This window comes from Artemia sp. Qi Xiang Cuo, chromosome 15 (genome assembly GCF_049724085.1).
Source record: "Artemia sp. Qi Xiang Cuo chromosome 15, ASM4972408v1, whole genome shotgun sequence".
In the NCBI taxonomy this organism is placed as follows: Eukaryota; Metazoa; Arthropoda; class Branchiopoda; order Anostraca; family Artemiidae; genus Artemia; species Artemia sp. Qi Xiang Cuo.
The window spans coordinates 35,090,265-35,112,110 of NC_142808.1; the positions used below are offsets into that span (position 1 = coordinate 35,090,265).

The 21,846-nt window shown below is 34.3% G+C and overlaps 1 protein-coding gene across 1 annotated transcript in view; it reads right to left on the bottom strand.

The window, feature by feature from the left end:
• Positions 1–501: 501 nt before the first annotated feature.
• LOC148943605 (venom protease-like) overlaps positions 502–21,846 on the bottom strand; it is a 35,939-nt gene continuing 14,594 nt past the window's right edge. The window contains exons 5-6 of the mRNA XM_089101886.1: positions 11,424–11,578; positions 502–676 (exon numbers count right to left, since the gene is read on the bottom strand). Of these exons, the coding sequence (XP_088958012.1) occupies positions 518–676; positions 11,424–11,578 (314 nt within the window). The 3' untranslated portion in view covers positions 502–517. The remainder of the gene's footprint in view (positions 677–11,423; positions 11,579–21,846) is intronic.

Below are 21,846 nucleotides of genomic sequence, written 5' to 3' on the forward strand. Positions count from 1 at the left end.
AGAGTGTTGGAGAGATCAAGCAAATCTCGAATTATTCCTTCGGAGTAAAGATAGGTAAATCAAAAGATGATATGTGTATCCAGGGTACCAAAGTAGCATACCTGGAATGTCTCGGGAATGGCTTGTGCGAGGGAGTTGAAAGGTAGTTTGGGAGGGGGGCACAAAGGAAATTAAAGTGTACTTGGAAGGACTAGAAATTGCTTGTCTGTGATCCACCCAAAAGTTTATGTAGCTTACTATAAGCCCTCATTGGACTTGACTCACTGTCAAGTAACGAGATAAATCAAAAGGCATTGTGTTTTTTTCCTTCTAGATTAATGACAAACTACGTCTTTGGACCAGGTTAAAACTTTGAGGGAGATAGAAACAGAAAGATAATTGAATAGATAGATAGAAAGAGAGAGATCAAAAAGATCTTTAACTTCTTGCTACAAGTAAGAAAAGTCATTTACTCATTCAAAAATAGTTTTTATTTGAGTACAAAAATAATCTGAGAATACTATGAAAAAAAATGCATTCATTCCTCAATGCTAGACATAATCCATTCAGAATAGTTGGGAACATACGTGTAAACGCCAGGGAAGCTAGCGCTGCCGCATAAATGACCAGTTGACACAATACCAATGACGAAGAATCTACCACTGACTTGGTAGAGCAAAGGGCCACCAGAGTCACCCTAGAATGATATTATGAATTAAAGGTAATGAATTAATGATATTACGAATTAAAGGTAATAAAAATGGCAATAATGCTGCCAATACTCTGTTTTTTAAGGGTTGGGTGGACAACAGAACAATAATGTTTCTCGTTGGTTAATTTTACTAATATTACTTTGAGAATTCGAAATAGTACACAAAAAAAAATGCACACATATACATGACCTACTGATCTTAAAAAAAAAACATTACTTTTTTTTTGTTATAAGCAGTTAATATATGGTTTCTGTTATTTACAACGGATAGATCCTTTCTAAGCAACATTTACGCTTCCTAGAAATCTGAACAGTGTTTACATCAGAATAAACACGTCATTAATATAAAACAAAGAATAATAATTTTAGGGGGTTATTCATTAATGTTGTGTAAGTTTTATTTGGATTTAGAGACCTTTGAAATATATTTTGGTCATTGGTGCCATTTTAAAGTTCTATCTTTATTTTGCTACATAACTTGGATGTTTCATGAGAGCCTTTTGATATTTATCAGCTGTTAAGGTCTATCTCAAAGACTGAATACTTTTTTGTAAGCAGAGATTACTCTGCAGAAAAAAAAGAAGTTACATCATTGAATTTTATCCAAGTGAGGTTTCGTTGTCCCACCTCTTGGCCACCCAAGGACACTATCACCTTAAATACTACATGTGACTACACGTAAATCAAAGCATATCCTCATTTTTTTCAGTGGGTAAGTTGCTTTCTCTTTTTTCCTTAAGAATTTTCAAAGAAAAAGCTTTTTTTTTAAAACCTTGTCACCTGAAAATGCTGTGAAGCAGGACTCAGATAAAAGCCTATAGTGATGAAAAAACAACTTTCAGACTGGGACAAGATACCATAGATAAGCGTTTACTAAACCCATAACAACATTCTGAAAACAATTTTTTCGGTTAAAAGAAATTATCTAATAGATTTCATCAGGTTTGACAATTTTCATAGCAGTTTCCTGAGTTTTCTTTCCTGCTCTTTTTCAGCTGTTATCATGGTTGCAGCGGCAGATGCAACCCAGTAAAGAGCGAACAATGGCCTATAGTAACCAAAAATTAAAAACCACGTTTAGAAAAAAATCTGCCTAGTGAAAACAAAATTGCTATCTTACACTGATTCAGGAATGTTAACTATCATTTCGGTTCGTATTAAAAATAAAAGTTTATTGGGAAAAGAAATTTATGGTAGTTTCGAAAAAAAGGCTGAAACCCGTAAAAAATGACGTCAGATCGAAATTGAAAGTGTATCATTGGAATCAGCATAGTCAAAAACCTTATTCAGGGAAATTACAGTCCCCAACCTTGAAAAACAAGAAAAATCACTTTTTATATGGGTAGCACTGATCTGTCTCTATTTTTTTTTTTTTTTTCAGGGCTAGCGGTTTACCAGAACATTAGAGAGAAATGGTTAATGGCTTATTCGAAGTTTCTTACATCTACATGCTTTTTATAAATTCCATCATCTACAAGTACTATATTGCACAAAAATGGTACATTCTGGGCCATTTCTCAAGGGGTGGGGCTAGCTGGTTACAAAAACATCGTGGACAGATGTTTAATAGCTCACATTTAAGCTATTTCTCGTATCTACGTTTTATTTATAAATTCCACCACCTGCAACTGCTAAATGGCACAAAAATGGCACTATTGATGCCGTATCTAATGTGGAAAAGCTAAAGGCTAGTGGGCTGCCAGATCTTCTTAGAGATATGTTTAACGGCTGATTTGAAATTTATTGCTTATATCTTCATGCTTTTAATCAGTTTTTTCATTCAAAAGTTCCCAATAGCACAAAAAACGGCACCTTTTGTGCCACTTCTTAAGTTTAAAAGTTTCGAAGTATAAAACGGTACCATGTAATAGTTATGGTCCAAACCCCTTACTTGGAGATTTGAAAGGGACACTTCCCGTATACTCCCCCTCCCACCCCCTTAGTAAGTCTCATTAGTCCGTTGGGAGAATTTACTATAAACTCTTTAACGCGGTCAGAATCAAAAGTCAAAAATCATGTTTAGGAAAAAAACTACCTAGTGAAACAAATTGCCATCTGGCACTGATTGGGGAATGGTAACTATTATTTTGGTTCGTCTTAAAAGTAAAAGTTTATTACGAGAAAATATTTATGATGATTTCGAAAAAAAAATCACCATGGACGAAAACCTTATACAGAAAAATTAGAGTCCCCCTCCTTGAACAACAAAGTAAATGACTGTTTCCTTGTCGTAGCACTGATGTGTTTCCCGTTTTTTCTTCTTTTTTTATTTTTTTCTAGCAGGGCTAGGGGTTGACCAGAACATCATAGAGAAATGTATAATGGTTCATTCGAACGGAAATTAAATTTGCTGGTGTCCTTTTTAATTGACCATAAAGATTAGAGGGCAAATAACAACCCTCCCTTCCAGAAGGTTCCCTCACCCCAAAGTCATCAAATCACAATTTTGAGATAGCCATTTTGTTCAACATGGTTCAAAGGTCAAATATCTGTAGTTTTGGTGATGATACGACCCTCCATAGTCCCTGAAAAATAGGCTGCACATTGTATCGGTATTGGGCGTATTTATATTAGGCGTATCGGTGTGAGCGTATTGATTTTGATCCTACAGATAAATATGTAAAATCAAAAAGAAAGGAATTGGAGTCATTGAAAAATAACTTTCACATTACCCCACAGTTTTATAAAAAATATTATCCTAGGGGTTGTTCGGCACCCAAGATTTATTGTCTACCTAAGATTCATAAGACTGGAGCCCCCCTCCGTCCCATTGTGTCAACTTTTCCGTCACCTGTTTTGAAATTAGGAAAATGGTTGTCGGTAGCATTACGTCCACTTTTGGGAACACAAAGATCATATTTAAAAAATTCGACTGATCTTACTAATAAATTGAAAAAATTCACGTTGGAGGATAGTTCAATTCTTTGTAGTTTCGATGTTGTTTCTATGTATTCAAATTGTGATTTAAAACGGTGCGAAGACATTTTAAAAAGCAAATTAGAAAAACATTTTGATTTAATGCAAGATGTGACTTTAGTCAATTTGGATATTGAAGTTATTATGAAACTAATTATCCTAGTAAATGAATTTTCTTTTTATTTGGGTTTTAGATGGGAGTTTTATGGACAAGTTTTTGGGTTACCTCTGGGGGCTTCTCTCTCTCCTTTGTTGGCAAATGTTTTCATAGATGCTGTTGGAACCTCTGCTATACACAGTTTTAGAATCTCCCCTTGTTTCTGGGGTAGGTTCATGGATGATGTGGTTTGCGTTTGGAAACATGGTTTAGGCTTCTTAGACCTATTTTGTAAGCATTTAAATACTTTTGATAACAATAACAAATTTACAGTTGAGTTTGAGGAAAATAATAAATTACCCTTTCTGGATGTTTTATTTATTAAAAGGGATGTCCATTTACCTTTCTCGATTTATAGAAAGCCTACGCACAATGATAGGTATTTGAATTTTCATTCTTGCCACCTTATGTCGGTGAAACGGGGGGTTTTAATTTCACTAGTGTATAGAGCCTTCAGAATTGGTTATCAGGAATTTCTGGATTCGAAATTGTTGTACTTGATGGATATTTTGTTTTGTAACAATTACCCAATTAGTTTATTGACAAAATAATTGAAAATAGACGTGTTAAACATGATATTAGGGTTATTGGGGTTTCTCAGTCTTTAGATTTAAATGTATAAAAAAGTTTCATTTCATTGCCATATGTACCTGGTTTGGGTGAGAAACTTTCACGGATTTTTCGTGAATTTGGTATTGATACATGCTTCCAATCGTTGAGGCCAATGGGTTGTTTCTTTAGTTCTGGTAAGGATTTAACTCGGGGAAATTTAGTAAGTGGGGTGTATAAAATTCCGTGTTCTTGTGGGAAGTTCTATATTGATAGGACTCACCAACAATTTGTTGAAAGGTTTATTGAACACCGAAATTCAATAGAAAAAACCCTACTATTAAGCAAGCCTCCAGGAACTTTTGTTCCAGCTTTAGCATAACATATTTGGTTTCTACCAGATCACTTTGTAAAATTTGATGAGGCCTTAGCTATTTCGAAGGATAAGGGGTATACACAATGGGCGAGAGAAGCCATTGAAATTAAAAAAAATAAATGTTTGCTAACCTTTTGATAAATAGGGACACAGGTAGTTTAAATATTGACCCAATTTATGATAATCTTCTAAAGAGTGAATCAACAGTCAATAAGGGAATTAAGATTTTAAATAATCACCAGGGGACTATTTTACCTGCTAGACCAAAACGGGTTGCTTCAATAATAGCCAATAAAAGGACTATTTCGTAACAGAACAGTTAAAGTAATTTCCATTTTTTTTTATTATTCTGCCTCAGTTGCCATGGTGTTCTCACTAAATTAACTCCATAACAGCATCTTTTCCATATGCGGATAATTTTGCGCAAATTCCATAATTTTTTTTTTTTTTTTTTTTGGTTGTGGTTTTATTGGTTTTTTAGTTTTAACTTGTTTTTTTTTATCTTGTTCTTTATTTCGTGCTGAAGACGCCTTCCCTTGTTTGTGATACAGGTGAAATATCCGCGTTGTTTGGTATTTGTCTTTTCTTTTCTCTCCACTGGCCGTAGTCCCGTTTGTTGTTGTTTTTTTCATTGAGATTTTTCTCTTTGTTGTATTTTTAGCTTATTGTTGTTGGGTGCATTAGTAACGCATCTATCTAGACAGACTTTTAATAGCTCATATAAAAGATATTGCTCATATCTACGTCCAGTAGCATAATTTTATCAAAATCCTGAGGGGGGGGACAAAGTTGGATCCAGTTTTCCCAAATCAAGTGAAAATGAAAAATGTCCTCTATATTCACATAGAGGCAAAGATATACTAAAGAAAGCTGACCTGTTTCTCTGGATTCTTGAATGATTAAAGCCTATGTTAGTTTTGACAAGATTTATTTGCAGAAACTTAATTTCAGCTGGGGAAAAATGACTTCTGGGGGGGGAGGGCAAACCTGGGCCTGGATGGGGCAGTTGCCTCCCCTGCCCCATATCAAATTACACCCCTTTCTAAGTCCTTCCTATTAATTCCACCATCAGTGATTAACTCAAAAAAAAAATTAAAAAACACAGAAAATGGGTAGCATTAGTCCATGCCCTCTTGAAAGAAAAATTACTGGTACTTATGTGTTATAGCAAACACACTCAAGAAGTGATGTTAGGTTAATCATAATGAAAGATGCCTTAACATGATGAAAATATAATACTTTAGTTTATATAATGATATAATTTGGGCTAAATATTTGTACATTAAGGGGGGGGTAAATAAATCTCAGAAAGGGGTTAAAAACCTAATTCTACGTAAACTTACTCCTCCCCCCTAATGTGCAAATATATGGCCTAAATTATACAAGTCCAATGCATTCTGTCATCCGTCATTTATCCTTGTGGCTATGAAATTGGTTTGCTCAGATCGTATATTCGGCAAACTTCTCGACTGTTTGGTATTATGGTTGCAGGGGTAGCTGCAACCTAGTAAAGAGCGGACCACAGCCCATAGTAACTAAAAGTTAAAAAAAGCGTTTTGAAAAAAACTCCCCAGTGAAAAAATTGCCACCTGAGACTGATTAACGAATGGTAACAGGGTTAATGTCCATGAATGGGGTTAATGTCCAAGAAAATGTCCGTGTTTGATACGAAGTACGCCAAGGAGGCGTCTTATCCCCTTGTGCTTTTAAGCTTTGTATTGCTAGAGTGCTCTCTAAGATACGTGATGCTTGCTTTCTTGGTTTTTCTGATATATTCTATATTGCTTACGCGGATGACATCCTACTATTTAGTAGGAGCAAATTTTCTTTGTCTAAAATGGTGGATAATGTGAGAAAAGGTTTTTTAGATATTGAACTTAATTTAAATTTTGAAAAGTGCGAGCATCTTTGTTTCAACGGTAATGCTACGAATTCTCCTCTGAATTGTAATTATTCTTCTATACGTTCAGGTGATAGCCTACGTTGGCTTGGTATTGCTCTGTGTAATAATATGTTTTGTTTTTGTCAGTCAGCTGTTAGGGACGCATTTACCAAGATTAGATGTGGGCATTCCAAGATTTTTGAAAATCGGTAGAAATAGAATCGCAAAGCTTTAGTGTCCCTGTATTCTGTTTTTTTGTGACCATGCTATTTTGTACCTTTCAGGTATTTACATTTTGCTTTGGAAGAATGACCTATCTAAATTAAGGAAATGCTATTATCAGTATAGGAAATTTTTGTTGTATCTTTCGTTATCATTTAGTAATCGCCGTATTTAACAAAAAGTATAACACACCTGATATAAGTGAAAAACTTCGTGATTTGGATATAAAACTGTCTGCAAATGCCTATGGAATTTGTCCCCTCACCATGGTCTCATTCGTTTGCTTCGCTGAATTTTTTTTTCATTTGTTTATATTACTTTAAGTGTTGTGTTTGTTTATTTTTCTTTCCTTTTTCTCTCTACTTCACTATTTTTCACAATGTTTGGGTTGTGGGTTATAAATAAGTTATTGTTATTATTATTATTGACTTTTATTTCGGTTTGTCTTAAAAGTAAAAGTTTATTGCAAAAAGAAATTTATGGTTATTTCGAAACAAAATGGAACCCATACAAAAAGGTGTTAAAATGGTCCCTGAAACCTATCCCAAATGGTATCAGATCAAAATGAAGAGCGTAACATTGGAATCAGAACTGTCGAACACCTTGTACAGGAAAATTACAGTTTCCACCTTAAACAACAAGAAAAATCACTTTTTTGTATCGGTAACACTGCTCTACACTCTGCTATTTCTCCAGTGGTGGCGCTAGCAGACTTCCAAAACATCGTAGACAAATTTTTCATAGCTCATATAAAAGATATTGCTCATATCTACGTTCTTTTTATAAATTCCACCATCTACAATTTCCAAATGGCACTCAAAACGGCACCTTTTTTGCCATGTCTCAAGTGGAAAAGCCGAGACTATTGGGCTAGCAGAACTTATAAGAGTTATGTTTAATGGCTCATTTAAAGCTATTGTTCGTATCAACGTACTTTTTTTTTTTTAGTTCTACCTTGAGTAGTGCGAGATAGCACTGAAAACAATGCTTTTGGTACCAATTCATAAGTGGGAAAGCTCTAAAGTACAACACAGTTACTATTGTAATATGTTCCAGAACCCTTAACTGGGGGTTTATAAGAACCCTTCCTACACCCTCCCCCTCCCATCCCCCTTAGTAAGTTCCATTAATCGTTTGCTCAACAGTAAGCTACTGAAACATTAGCAGGCTACCACACCATAGAGATAGATGTTTAATGGCTCAATTATAAGCTATAGCTTATATTTAATAGGTGTTTTTACAAATTTTACCATTTATTAGATTTCATAGATTTCAATATGAACTAGTTTTTTGCGATAATTTGTAATGAACTATTTGTCATGGTTGAAGTATTAGCTGCAACCTATTTGTCATGGTTGAAGTATTAGCTGCAACCTATTTGTCATGGTTGAAGTATTAGCTGCAACCTATTTGTCATGGTTGAAGTATTAGCTGCAACCTATTTGTCAAAAAATGTGTTGTAAGTGCCAGTTAAGTATGATGTATTATTAGTTGAAAATAAAAGTCAAGTCAAGTCAAGTCAAGTCATGGTTGAAGTATTAGCTGCAACCTATTTGTCATGGTTGAAGTATTAGCTGCAACCTATTTGTCATGGTTGAAGTAATAGCTGCAACCTAGTAAAAAGTGAACCACAGCCCAAAGTCATTAAAAGTTAAAAAACTTTATAACTTTTTTTTCTTTTTTTCCAGGCCTAGCGGGTTACTCGAACATCATACAGAGATCCTTAAGAGCTCATTCAAAAGCTATTTCTCATATGTACGTGGTTTATATAAATTCTACCATCCACAGCTGCCATATGGCACGAAAACGGTTACTTTATGCCATTTCCCAAGGGTTGGTGCTAGTGGACAACCAGAACATCGTAGATAGATTTTTGATAGCTCATGTAAAAAAAATATTGCTCATATATACGTTTTTCCTATAAATTCCACCATCTGCAAGTTTCAAATGATACTAAAAACGGCACTTTTTGTGCTATGTCTTATGTGGAAAAGCTGGGGCTAGTGGCCACCAGAACTTCTTAGAGTGATGTTTAATGGCTTATTTGAAAACTTTTACTTATTTCCACATTCTTTTATCAATTCTACAATTCGTAAGTGAGATATAGCACTGAAAGTAACACTTTTGGTGCCACTTCTTAAGTGGAAAATCTTGAAAGTATAAAACGGTATAATTGTAATAATTATGATCCAAAACCCTTAACTCGAGGTTTGCAAGAACACCTCCCGCAGGTTTCTCCTCCAGGCCGCCTTAATAAGCTACGCAATTAAAGTCCTACAAATACCAACACATTGAATTAGATTATTAGAGGCGTGGTTCTCTTAATACAGTGCTGGTTTGTCCCATCTTATCATTACTTTTTAGATAATACACTATTTCAGCAAATATGATGTACTAATTTTTCAAAGCATATGCCGGGAAGACTAATTTTAAAGCTATTACTCATATCTACGTGGTTTTTATCAATTTTACCATCCATAGGTGCCAAATAGTACTAAAAGTGGCACTTTTGGTGCAACTTCTTAAAAGGATGAGTTTGGAAGCATAAAACCGTACCATTGAAACAATTATGGTCCAAAGCCCTTAACTGGAGGTTCATAAGAACCTCTCATATATACTCCCCTTCCAGAACCTCTTAGTAAGTTTTATAAGTCGCCTACTCATCTTAAAAGTAAAGATTATTGCGAAAACAAATTAACTAAAACTAAAAACTTTTCAGCTAAAATCTACCATAAATTAAGCTTGAATGATCAACAGTTTTGAATTAAACCTTCAAATTTCACTCTGCAATGAAGCCTGTGTGCTAGTTCTAAAGGCGATAATTGAGGGGAAGGGACGTCCTTGCCCCCTTAATTTTTGCTGCTGCCTAGGATTTGAAAAACACCTTTTTTCAGTTGTTCCATTGAAAAAGGCACTTTTTTTATTTGAAAAAAGATGGGTGGAAAAACGGAAAGTGCACTTTACGGGATTGTGCTATCAAGTCAAATCTATAAAAAGTGATTAGGGATATATATAATATTTTAAACGCGTCCTTAAACAGCTCCATAAATTTTCAACTGAAGCTAAGGAATGACAATAAAACTTAAAAAGAACAGAAATTATTCCGTATAAAATAAAAAAGATCATGGAAGCGTTGTTTCTACATTAAATTTGAATAAAAAAGAGCGAAGATTAATCTAAAAAAACGAAGTTTATTCAGGGGAAGTAAAGAGCAAAGTTGAAACTTAAAACAGACCAAAATTGTAGCTTCAGAGCCTATCTAATATATATCAATCAAACTAGTACAGTTAAACCAAACAATTATGTTTCTCTGTGTTTCTAGGATTATAGAAAACTAGCGCTTTACTGAAAACAAAATAATATAGGAATTTTGGTACAGTAAAAGCAAACGAATTAAGGAGACTTTTTAGAGAATAAAAATATTATCAATCCCTCTTAGGATCAATCCCTTTAAGATTTATAACCATTCATTTTAGGATTGTTGCTTTATTTTTTTTGTTTCTCGTTTAGTTTGGTATCACTTCTGCACGGTTGCTCATTTCAGTGCCTGGCTGCCGTTTTGGTTTTAAAAAGGACATGTTACGATTAGTTTGTAGACAAGCTCGAAGTAAAGCCATCTTGATAGCATTAGAATTAGGACTATAGCATTAGGATAGCCTTAGTATTAAGCTTTAGACTTTGTATCATAGCTTGAAATCCACTGTTGTACAGAGACAAATAACCACGTTTTCAGAGTTCATATTACGTCTTATTTGATGTTCATTTCAAATACTACTAAAGCATATTTATTACATTTCAAGATTGTTTATTAATCCTTACTGATAGTATAGCATATAGCACAATTGAATATTATACCAAAATGCTACCTGATAAATCAATCCAATATTTCTGTATGCTGATCAATTACTTCGCGGTTATTAAAAAATTATTTAATTTTACGCTTATGTTCTTGAGGTAATTTTAATTGTACATTGAAAGTTACTGATGCCACAACTGGTGTAAGACTATGAAAAGCTTTAAAGATTAGTTTAATGTTGTCAGGCTACATACTAATTTTTGACTCACTCCCAAATAATTATTCCTATTTTTAATACTTGATTTTTTTTTATAATCCTAGAAACACAGGCGAACATAATTAGTTGGTTTATTTGTACTAGTTTGATTGATATATATATTAGACAGGTTGGGAAGCAATACTTTTTCTCCGTTAGTTTTAAGTTTCAACTTCGCTCTTTACTTCCCCTAGAAAAACTTTGTGTTTTTAGATTAATTACTAAGAAGCTCCTTCGTTGGTTGTAAGGTCTTTCCGCATAAACAGATCTAAACTACAGCCAATTTGTTCAAGAAAATACTAATCAACATTATTGAAAAAAATTTCATAGGTATTGTGAATCACATTGTCTTTATATTTTCTTGTCTTGTACCTAGCAGTAAGGAGGATACTTAAGCGACCGTGCTTTCAGCTTTCTTTGACAATTAAAAGTTCCAGGTCATACTATGGAATTGGACCAATGATTTGTTAATATTTTAAAATGTTTTGGGAAGTAAATCCACTGATTTCTTCTAATTAACTTTTAGCTGAAGATATAATACTTTTGTTTCTTATTACTTTACTTCAATTTCAACTCACCCTGCATGCGTCTTTTCCTCCAAATGGGTGACCAGCACAAATAGTGTTGCTGGTGATTAGCACGTTTTTAAACCGAGAATACGCTTGGAGACACGAAAGTTTGGGAAAAATAAACACCTCCACTTCCTTTATTACATCACTTAGTTCTCCTTCAGCTGCAATAAGAATTAAAATAAGTGGAAATTCTGCGAAGTAAAAGTCTCTTTCGTCTCTTTTAAATGATACAGAAATTCTAATTCGTCTCCACGGAAATGAAATTGACAACTTAATTCACAGAACTAGTTGTTGAAACCTCAATATAATATTTGCAATCGACTTTTTTTCTTTCTATTTGCAATCGACTTTTTTTTTACCCACGCTGATGCACGTCCCCTTGCTTTTATGTTGATTCTGAAATTCATAAGCCCGGTAATTCACTTCAACCCATTTTTTTTTCTTTTAAGTCTCCCCCAGGGGAATTAAGTGAATCTTCACCAGATATATATCGCCTACTAATTCAAGCTTGGAATTCCCCTATTAAAAAGTCCGCTGATTTAGTTTCCAAGGTAAAGCAAGTTTCAGTTAAACCAAATACAAGAATTGGCAGTTTTGATGCAGATTCAATGTATACCAATTGTGATCCTCAAAAGGCCGAACTGTTTTTGGAGTAAAAACTTAATTCTAAACCGTCTATATCAGAAAAATCTACTCTTTTAAAACAGACACTTCTTTAGCTTATAGCCCTTTGTAGCAGAACTTCCTTTTAACTTCCATTATATAGGCATTTTTTATAGACAGAAATATGGGCTCTCCATGGGTGCCCCCTTTCTCCAATACAGGCTGATATTTTCATGGAAGACCTTGAAGAAAGGGCTATTTTGCAAAGTTCTTGTAAACCTGAATTTTGGGTTCGTTTTAAAGATGAAATTTTTTATTTATGGGAGCATGGTGACGAGTCTCTGGGTTCTTTTCTTCACTTGCTCAACTCCTTGGATCCAAAACTGAAATTTACTCAGTAATCAGAGATAGAGAGGCGTCTTCCTTTCTTAGATGTTCTGGTGCACCGAAATGATTCATGTTTCGAGTTTAGTGTCTATAGAAAACCCACATATAATGACCGTTACTTAAGTTATTCCTCAAATCATTCTCCTGCTGTGAAAAGAGGAGTTGTCACTTCTCTAGTTGATAGAGCATTGAAAGTTTGTTCAACACGTTTCTTGGATTTAGAGCTCAACCACCTTATAGATATTTTATTTGGAAATGGTTATCCAATTAGTCTAATAAATTCTGTAATTGCAAAACGCATTAAAAGATTATCAGATAATTACATAGAAAACACAAATCAAAGGGAAAATTCAGTTTATCTTGGTCTACCATATGTTAAAAGGATTTCAGACCACATTTCAAAAAATCGAAGGAAAAAGAACATTTAGACTTATTATAGACCCAGAAAACTATCAGGTCCCAAATTTATCAAGGTACAGGCCCTATCCCGATGGGTGAAGACTCCAGTGTCTACAGAATTCCTTGTCGTGTGGTCTTTGGTATATCGGAAGAACACTGATCAGCGACTAACGGATAGATTAACTCAGCACTCTATTTCATTTAATAATACACTTAAAAAGCGGAAAAAAACAGAAAATTTTGACTCTGCCCTTGCAGAGCACAATTTTGAAAAAACAGATAATAATATTGGGCTTCGTCAAGTTAGCTTTATTTCGCATGACAAAAATGATGTCCAGCATTACAGAAAAGCTTTTTAAATTTATATATGCTAGCATTAAGTTATAACTTTATACAGAGATTCTGGGGATTTAAGGATAAACGACTCATATTTTGGTTATGAGATATAATGATGAGATATACATTTATTAAAAAAGAAAACAAACACTATTCGCCTTTCGCCTGCCAAGAAAGGCAATAAGCTTGAAAGGGCAAGCGAGGTTATCACTCTCAGCTAATTAAAACAACATTCATACCTTGCTACTCAACACACAAGAAACTTATCGGATGAAGGAATAAAGGAAAAAAGGGAGAAAGAGGAAAAGACAAGAAGTAGATAGAAAAAAAAGAAAAAAGAAAAAAAGCAAGCTAAATCGGGGAAATACCTTAAATAGAATGACAACCTGGAGTGGGCATAACACCAAATTCACTCACTAGATAAAAGAAACTTCTTTGCCCGTGACTTGAAAGCCGGAAGACTAGGCGCATTTTTCACACACTCGGGCAATATATTCCAAACATGGGGACCATAATGGCGAATCACAAAAGATGCCCGAGTGGTGCTCCTAAACTCATGAGTTAAGTCATCAGCTTTTCTTGTATTATGATCATGAAGGTCTCTATTAAAATTAAAAATATTTTCAAAAGCAGGGGTGAGCAGCTGATTCAAATATTTATACGAGAAAATCGCGACTTGGTAATCTCGAATTTGGGATACATCCATTAACTTATTCTTTTTAAAATGCTCATAAGCAGGAACCTCATCAGAATCATCAAATTCAGATAATAATTTTACAGCTCTATTCTGAAGTTTTTGTACTCTTTTGAAACATGTAACAAAATTACTTGCCCATATAGAGAATCAATAGCTAATATATGGGTAAAATAAAGAAAAATAAATCATTTTAAGGATCTTTTTTGGGACTAGGTTTTTAATTCTTCGCATCACCCCAAGGCCTTTGTTTAATTTTTCAGCTATTGTACTTGAATAGTTTTTCCACGACAGGTTTTAATCAACTAAAAACCCCAAATACTTCGTTGTTGCTACTCTCTTTATCACATTTTCTTGAACCGTGATATGGTCATTTCCAGCACTAGAACAAAGTCTAGAAAATACCATGAAAAAGGTTTTAGAAAAGTTTGGGGTTAACATATTTTGTTGAGAAAAAGTTAGAAATTCAGAAACTGCATTATGAATTTTATTATACAAAACATCAAGTGAAGGCGCTTCCAGAAAGAGTAAAGTGTCATCTGCAAACAGGATAACACCAGCCTCTGGCAGGTAATGTTTCACTCGATCAATGAAAATAATAAAAAGTAGAGGTCCCAAGATTGACCCTTGTGGGACCCCACACTCTAATTTCTTTTTTTAAGATAAAAATTACCCATTCTTAACTATCTTATAGCTATTGTTTATATATTATTAAAACCACTTTAGACTTGAACCCTTAAACCCAATTGAGTCAAGAGCTTGAATAAGCTCTGAGTGGTCCACCGTATCGAACATTTTTTCTATATCCACAAACACAGCTGCGGGTATGAGACCAGCTTCAAATGCATCACTAATCCAATCAACCAATTTCAGAACTGCTATATCCTTAGATAGCCCTTTTCTGAACCCAAATTGATTTTCCATTAGAATTTTATTCTTTTCAATATAATAACTTAACTGGGCATGTACCACTTTCTAATATAACTTAGAGAAAAATGGGAGAATAGACATAGGTCTTCGATTCAATGGGTCATCTTTTGTCCCTCCTTTATGAAGAGGAATAACTCTTGTAGTCTTTAGTGCTTCCGAGAAGACTCCAAGATCTAAAGAAAGGTTGATGAGGTACGTCAATACAGGTAACACCCTCGTTTTTGCGGCCTTTATGAGTTTCAGGGAGAACTCGTCCATCCCGCTAGAGCTTGACTTCATCGTACCCAAGAATCGTGCCACTTCCCGTTCCGAATACCTTGCAAACTCAAAGGAATTCTGACTTACAGGCTGTCTTTTAACGACAGATCCAAAACTCGAAGATGTGTGTAGTTTAGCCCGCGCTTGATCGCACAGTCTGTTTCCTTCATTTGCAAAATAACCACACAGAAATTCAGATATGTCTTGAGAATCAGTAAGACGACCTCGTGTTGTCTACATGACTCTCACCTCCTCCTTACTCTGAAATTTACCCAAAAGTTTATTTATTGTTTTCCATGTATTTTTCATAACCCCTTGATTTTCATGAAATTCATTTTGGAAATAAAGTTTCTGAGCATTCCGTTTTACTGAATTTAAAATATTCCGAAATCTTTTGAATTTTATAAGACTATCATCTGAATGATCCTTTAAATAATTCACATAAAGTTTGTTTTTCTGCTTTATTGAAACTAGAATAGCTTTTGATATCCATGGTTTCTTAGGAAAATTTCTACTAGGGTTTATTCTTCGCAAGGGACATGTTTCATTCATTACATTCGTCACTATCTCACTGAATAGGTCATATGCAGTATTTGGACACTTTTGCTTTATTACACGCGAGAAATTTGTTTCATCTATCATATGTGCGAAACTCTTTAGGTTTTTATTATCCATTTCACGGTAAAACGAAGTCCTTTCATTTCGTTTATTTTTCTTTGACTGATTTAGCTTTATTTTACTTATTAAAAGAAGGTGATCCGAGCCGTCAGACACGACCACATCTGCTTGGGATCTTTCAAGCAATCCACCATTAACGAAAAAATTATCAATGAAAGATACCGAGAGATGCGAAATCCGAGTTGGAATAGTCACAAGAGGAAAACTATCATGTGACACCATCATATTAACAAAATCTAAGCAAATCGCTCTTTTTAGTAAATCTATATTAAAATCTCCCATCATAAATTTGTTTTTATTTTCATTATTAATTTTATCTAACAATGGTTCAAATTCATCAAGAAAAAAACTAATATCACATGACGGATTTTTGTAAATTAATCCCAAAATAAAGTTCCTTTCCCCTTCATTTTTTATTTCAATGAAAAGTGTTTCGATCCTACCTTCAAGCCACAGGGAAAGGTCATCCCTAACCCAATATTGGGTACCTTCACTAATCAAAAGGCCTAGACCGCCCCGCTCCTTGGTTGTCCGTTCTCTTCGCTCGCAAATATATTCTGGGAAAGCAAAATCCCATGGCAGTGACTTGCTAGAAACAAATGTCTCACAAAGGCCTACAATGCACGTTTTCTTATCTAGCGAACTTAAAATCTCCCATAAAGAAGAATATGCCGTTCTTAGACCTTGACAATTCCAGAAAACGATTGCTCTTTCTGCAATCGCAGGATTTGAATACTCATAAAGATTATTTGGATTCACATAATTACTAGGGCGACAATTCAACGAAAAATTATCTATGCATTCATCATCCCCCGCAAGTGTGTCACGAGCTTGGCTTCCAAGAATAAACCGGTTTTTTTTCGAATTCATTCAAAGGGTCATAATATATATTCGCACTCATTGAAGTGGGTGATTACCTTTACGACAAAAAAAAATACTGATAGGCAGAAAGAAGAAGGGGAAAAAAAAAAAAACGACGAAAGGAACGGAAAATTTGCCTATAAAATAAAAAAGGGACAACAAGCATACAAGTAATTCAACAACACAATTTACACAACACAAAATTATATGGTCAGATTCGGCAGACGAACCACTTCAGCCATAGCTCGAATTTTACGGATCTCTCCCATTGAGTTTTTTTCAAAAATCGTCCCGTTATTCGACCAAACATTTCTGTTTCCAAGCTTACTCTTAGCCAAGTCAAGAATCTGCTTCTTTTTTAATGTTAGGTACTCGGTGACAAAAATTCCCGACCGAGCAAGCTTTGACTTACATGCAAACACTTTTCTTGCAATTTCAGCGGACTTGAACGCAATCAACACAGGCAAAGGACGCTTTTTTGCATTTACAATGGTGTCCGAATCAGTATAATTTGCTCGAAATTTAAATACAGAAACTATTGCGGTCGAAGAAAAATCAGAAATTTGCATTTTATCTGTAATCACATTCAATACACACTCAGAGATGGGAAGACCCCCACTGTGGTCAACACCATGAAATACGAGCTGATTCAGTCGTTTTTCCTACTCTATATTATCAAGACGTGCTTCAAGCTGTTCAACCCTATTTTCCAGGGCTAGGTTTGCGTTTTGAAGAGCCCGTAGTTTGTTTTCAATCTCATCAAACTTAGCCGAATACTGAACGAGTATAGAGTCGTGAATCTGAGAAATGATAGAGTTAAACATATACGCACAATTTGACATTACAACTTTTTTGCAAACTTCTTTTTCAATATCATTCCAGATACTGGATTTAAGTGTGTCCAAGTCCGATAAAAACAGAGTTTACTGAATTCACCGATGTATTTGGTAAACTCGAACCAGTAATCTCAAGATGCTTATGAGGAAAATCAGCTAATTCCGCAAAAGCGTTCGCAACGCCTAATTCATTTTTCTTCTTAGCCTCCTTTGAAATGCTAACAAAGTTCGAAAGCTATGAGGCTGTTGTTATCAAGATTTCATGGCTTCCGTAACAAAATACAACGTAAGATATTTTATTGTTCTTGGCCTTAATTATGTCCAACACTCGGCAGGGCCATGGTGGATAACTTCTGAATTTTGCTAGAACAACAGCATCCTTTTCGAACTGAACCATTGAAATGTATTATCAAATAGACAAAAAACTACCCTTAACTTTGAATAGGTAGGTCAACGTGAGCTTATGAATCACCTTATGATCGGTTCATCCGTCCAAATATCCAAAAAATTGTATCGGTAATATCGGTAATATCCAAAAAATTGTATCGATACAATGTAATATATTGTATCGGTTTTCTCAAAAGAGAAGCCGATACTTTAGTAATCCCTGAAATAAACCTTGAACCACTTTCCCAGTCATCTATTCAAACACGTGAACAACCCCTTAGGTCTCAAAGGGTGTCTGCAAGAAATGTATTAATTAAAATCCGAAATCAAATTACATAGTTCTCCAACTTATTTAATTGCTGGTTCGTTTTGTTTTTCGAGTGAATGAATTGGTTCCTTCTCTTTGACAGTTGTTCACTAGTATCCGTTGATGGCAGTTCATATTTTTCTGGATTTTGTGCAAATCGCGAATATCGACAATTAACTCGCTTTTATGGTTGTTAGGTAGTTGGTTTTAATTCTTTTAATATTTGGCTTTTATTGATACATCGTTTCGTTTCGTGCTGAAGAAGAGAGGCGTTTGTCCTCTCAAAATATTCGCTCTGTTTTTTCAGTATCTTCATTTGGCCTATAAAAACCCTATTTTCGCTCGTTTTTCTTTCTTTATGTATATATATATATATATATATATATATATATATATATATATATATATATATATATATATATATATATATATATATATATATATATATATATATATATATATATATATATATATATATATATATATATATATATATATATATATATATATATATATATATATATATATATATATATATATATATATATATATATATATATATATATATATATATATATATATATATATATATATATATATATATATTTAGCTATATTTTTTGAGTTTTAGTTTTTAGTTTTTTTTTCTCTACGCTGAACACATCTTGTTGTACACGGGCGAAATATTCGTTTGATTTTTTGTTCGCATAGTTTTCATTTACTGGCCATAGACCCGTTTATCATCTATGTATTGATTTCTTTGTTTTGTCATGGCTGGCATGTTCAGCTTTAGATCTTTTATACTTTTGAAAAACTTTTGGTTCTAGCAGAAATTACTCGGGCCGTTATTTAAAATGTAGAAGTTGATAATCTACACAAACTCCATCGAAACTTGTAAAAAAAAAATAATAATAAAATGAATAAATAAAATTTCTACCCAGATAACGCTGCACTGTCAGTTGCACTAATAGCTTTGAATTTCTGTGAAACCTATTTTAAATGGCTAATTTTTGTTTCTATTTAGGTTAGACACCGGCGCCGCGCCTGCAGATCGACCGATCGCCACTGACGAGACGCCCGGTCGAATTCCGCCGAAGTGTCGTAACGCCACCGGCAAAGGTGGTGGCAGTCGGTCGACGGTAAATAAATTGTGCGGCCAGTCTTTATTGCATCAACCGCGAAGTTGGATTTTGCCTTTCTCGTGTGGTTTATTATTTAGTTCTTCCTAATTAGAAATCAAGCGGGCTTGCACTATCCCTAAATTTTCGGGTATTTCCCCGAAAAAAATTGGTTACCCAAATCCCCGAAAATCAAGCAATCACGGTGCCACCCCTAGCGATTTATCACCAGTGACTTTCCCTGCCAAATATTACTTTGCATAACATAATTCTTCACTACTCTCTTGTTCATTAATTTTTGTCTCTTTTGTTACTTTGCATAAAAACCAGACAGATGCAATATGCAATTGCAAATATTGAAATATACACAGTTCTTCATATGTTGACAAAAAAAAGTATCGTCTTTATGAAATGAGTTTAAATCATTTCGAATGCAGGTTCCCAATCGCTATTTCTTACATCATATCGTAGTAAAGAATTTTATTTTCAAGTTGAATGTAATTATAGAACAGATTCACTGCTATACAGCTTCAGCCTTCAGTTGGATTTTGAAATTGACAGCCGATAGATTGTTTCTACAGCTGAATTGTAAGTTTGCAGATATTTTTTGTTTGCTGTTTTTAGATTTTTTTAATGTTTAATACTCAATTGTTGAACGCCTGATAGAAAATACAATCTACTTTCTGAAACATTTTTACTCCCCCCCCCCCCCAAAAAAAACCTTCGATTGAGACAAAATTTAGCTATAGACTAAGCTTGTACAAGCTATGTACAAGGTTAGGGAATTAAAGATCGAACCGGAAGTTACCCCAAAAATATGATTCATAAATAAATTGTAAATTATTTGCCTGATAATTATTTTTTTCATTTAAAGTTGAGACAGAAGAAAATAATACCAAATTCCCTGGGAAACCATTGAAATATTTTGATAGACCCAGGGCCCCCCATTAGGAATTGTTCATTGTCTTGGTTATTGTGCGATTTCTCATAGGCTACTGGCCTAATTTGGCTTTTGTGTGTGCTTCCTTTTAATTAGATTCTTTGGATCTTCTTGAATGCTACGGCGAATTTATGACTCAGTTTTCCAATAATTTGAGGTATACCCGAATAATTTCGATATTTTTTTGTTCTCTTTGTACCCCTTTGCTCATACCCTCAATTTTTTTTTCAAGGAACACTAAGCTGTGTAATGTTATTTTCGGTGTTTTTTTGAACCATGTTATGACCTTATTAATTATTAAGTATAATATTTTTCTAACGAAAGCTGAGACGGTATACTTTACAAGTGGTATCCAGAGGGAAGGGGGTAGGGAGGTATTACATTTAAATGATAATATCTCGAAATTTTTTTTTTATTGAAAGCGGGGATCCAAAACAGTTAATTTTTTTCTAATTTAAAGCAGAGACGGCATCCTATCAAGGTGGTATCCAGTGGAGGGGAGGGGTAGTGAGCTATCATATTTAAATGATAATACCTTGATATTTTTTTAAAGCAGGGGTGCCAATAGTTTAATTATTTTTTTTTATTTAAAGCAGAGGCGGTATCCTATCAAGAGGGTATCCAGGGGGGGATAGGGAGTTACTATATTTAAGTGATAGTACCTTGATTTTTTTTTTTTATTGAAAGCAGGGATGCCAAAAAGCTGAAAAGTTGACAAAAATTAACAAGATTTGCGTGAGCTATACTTGATACAGCACTTGCATGGTTTTATCGTCCAAAGGGAAAGGGACATATGCGTCCAACCCGTTTTTTTCTTATTGATAAAACGGGTTTACTTTGAAAACATTCATTCATAAGTACCAGGCAGATTCACACTAAAACGAATTGGTGTGACGAAAGTGATATCGACATCCCTACCTAACGTTGCGCTCGAGTGACAATGGCGCCCTTGGTCCAGTGCCCAAGTTACATTAAAAGGCCAGGTCATAATAAAAGTTTTCAATTTGGGAGGTTCAAGGAGGAGTCTTTGACAGTCTTATGACCTCAGGGTACTAGATGTTGCAACGTTCTTACGTATCTACAGTGGTTTAAAAAATTCGATCAAACCACAAATGATTGCCAAAAATATGCACAAATACAACAAATGAAACATTTAGAATATTATAACACTTTTTTCAAAGCTTTGAAGAAAAGCAAAAAAGTCTAAATACCCATAACTACGCTTGAAAGTTATTTTAAAAAGAAACTCTTTGGAGATTTCCATGGAAATGACCATGCAGAAGCTTTGAGCCTGGGTGGGGATCAGAGAAGTCTTTGAGTATTTTGACCACAGGTGACTTATTGTTGCGACTTTCTTAAATTTGGTAATTCTTGTGAGCATTTGGAAGTCAAAGCTTAAGCTCAATAACTGATGTCCTAACATTTTGCTTGGATTAAAAGTGACGAACTAGGAAGAAAATCTCAACATCTTCCTGGAGCTACTTCAGTCTGCATATTATTTCATTTAATTACATTTAAACGGACGAGCTGTTCATTTTTTACCTAAGAAAATAGCTGGCACTTCATTTTTTTTCATACCGAATAAACCATTAAGTTTTTGTTGTTTCATTGTAATTGAAGTGTTATCATGTGAAGTGGTCATCATGTATTTTTCATTTTGATAAATTTACTCCTTTTAGGTGTAGTTTATAATTGA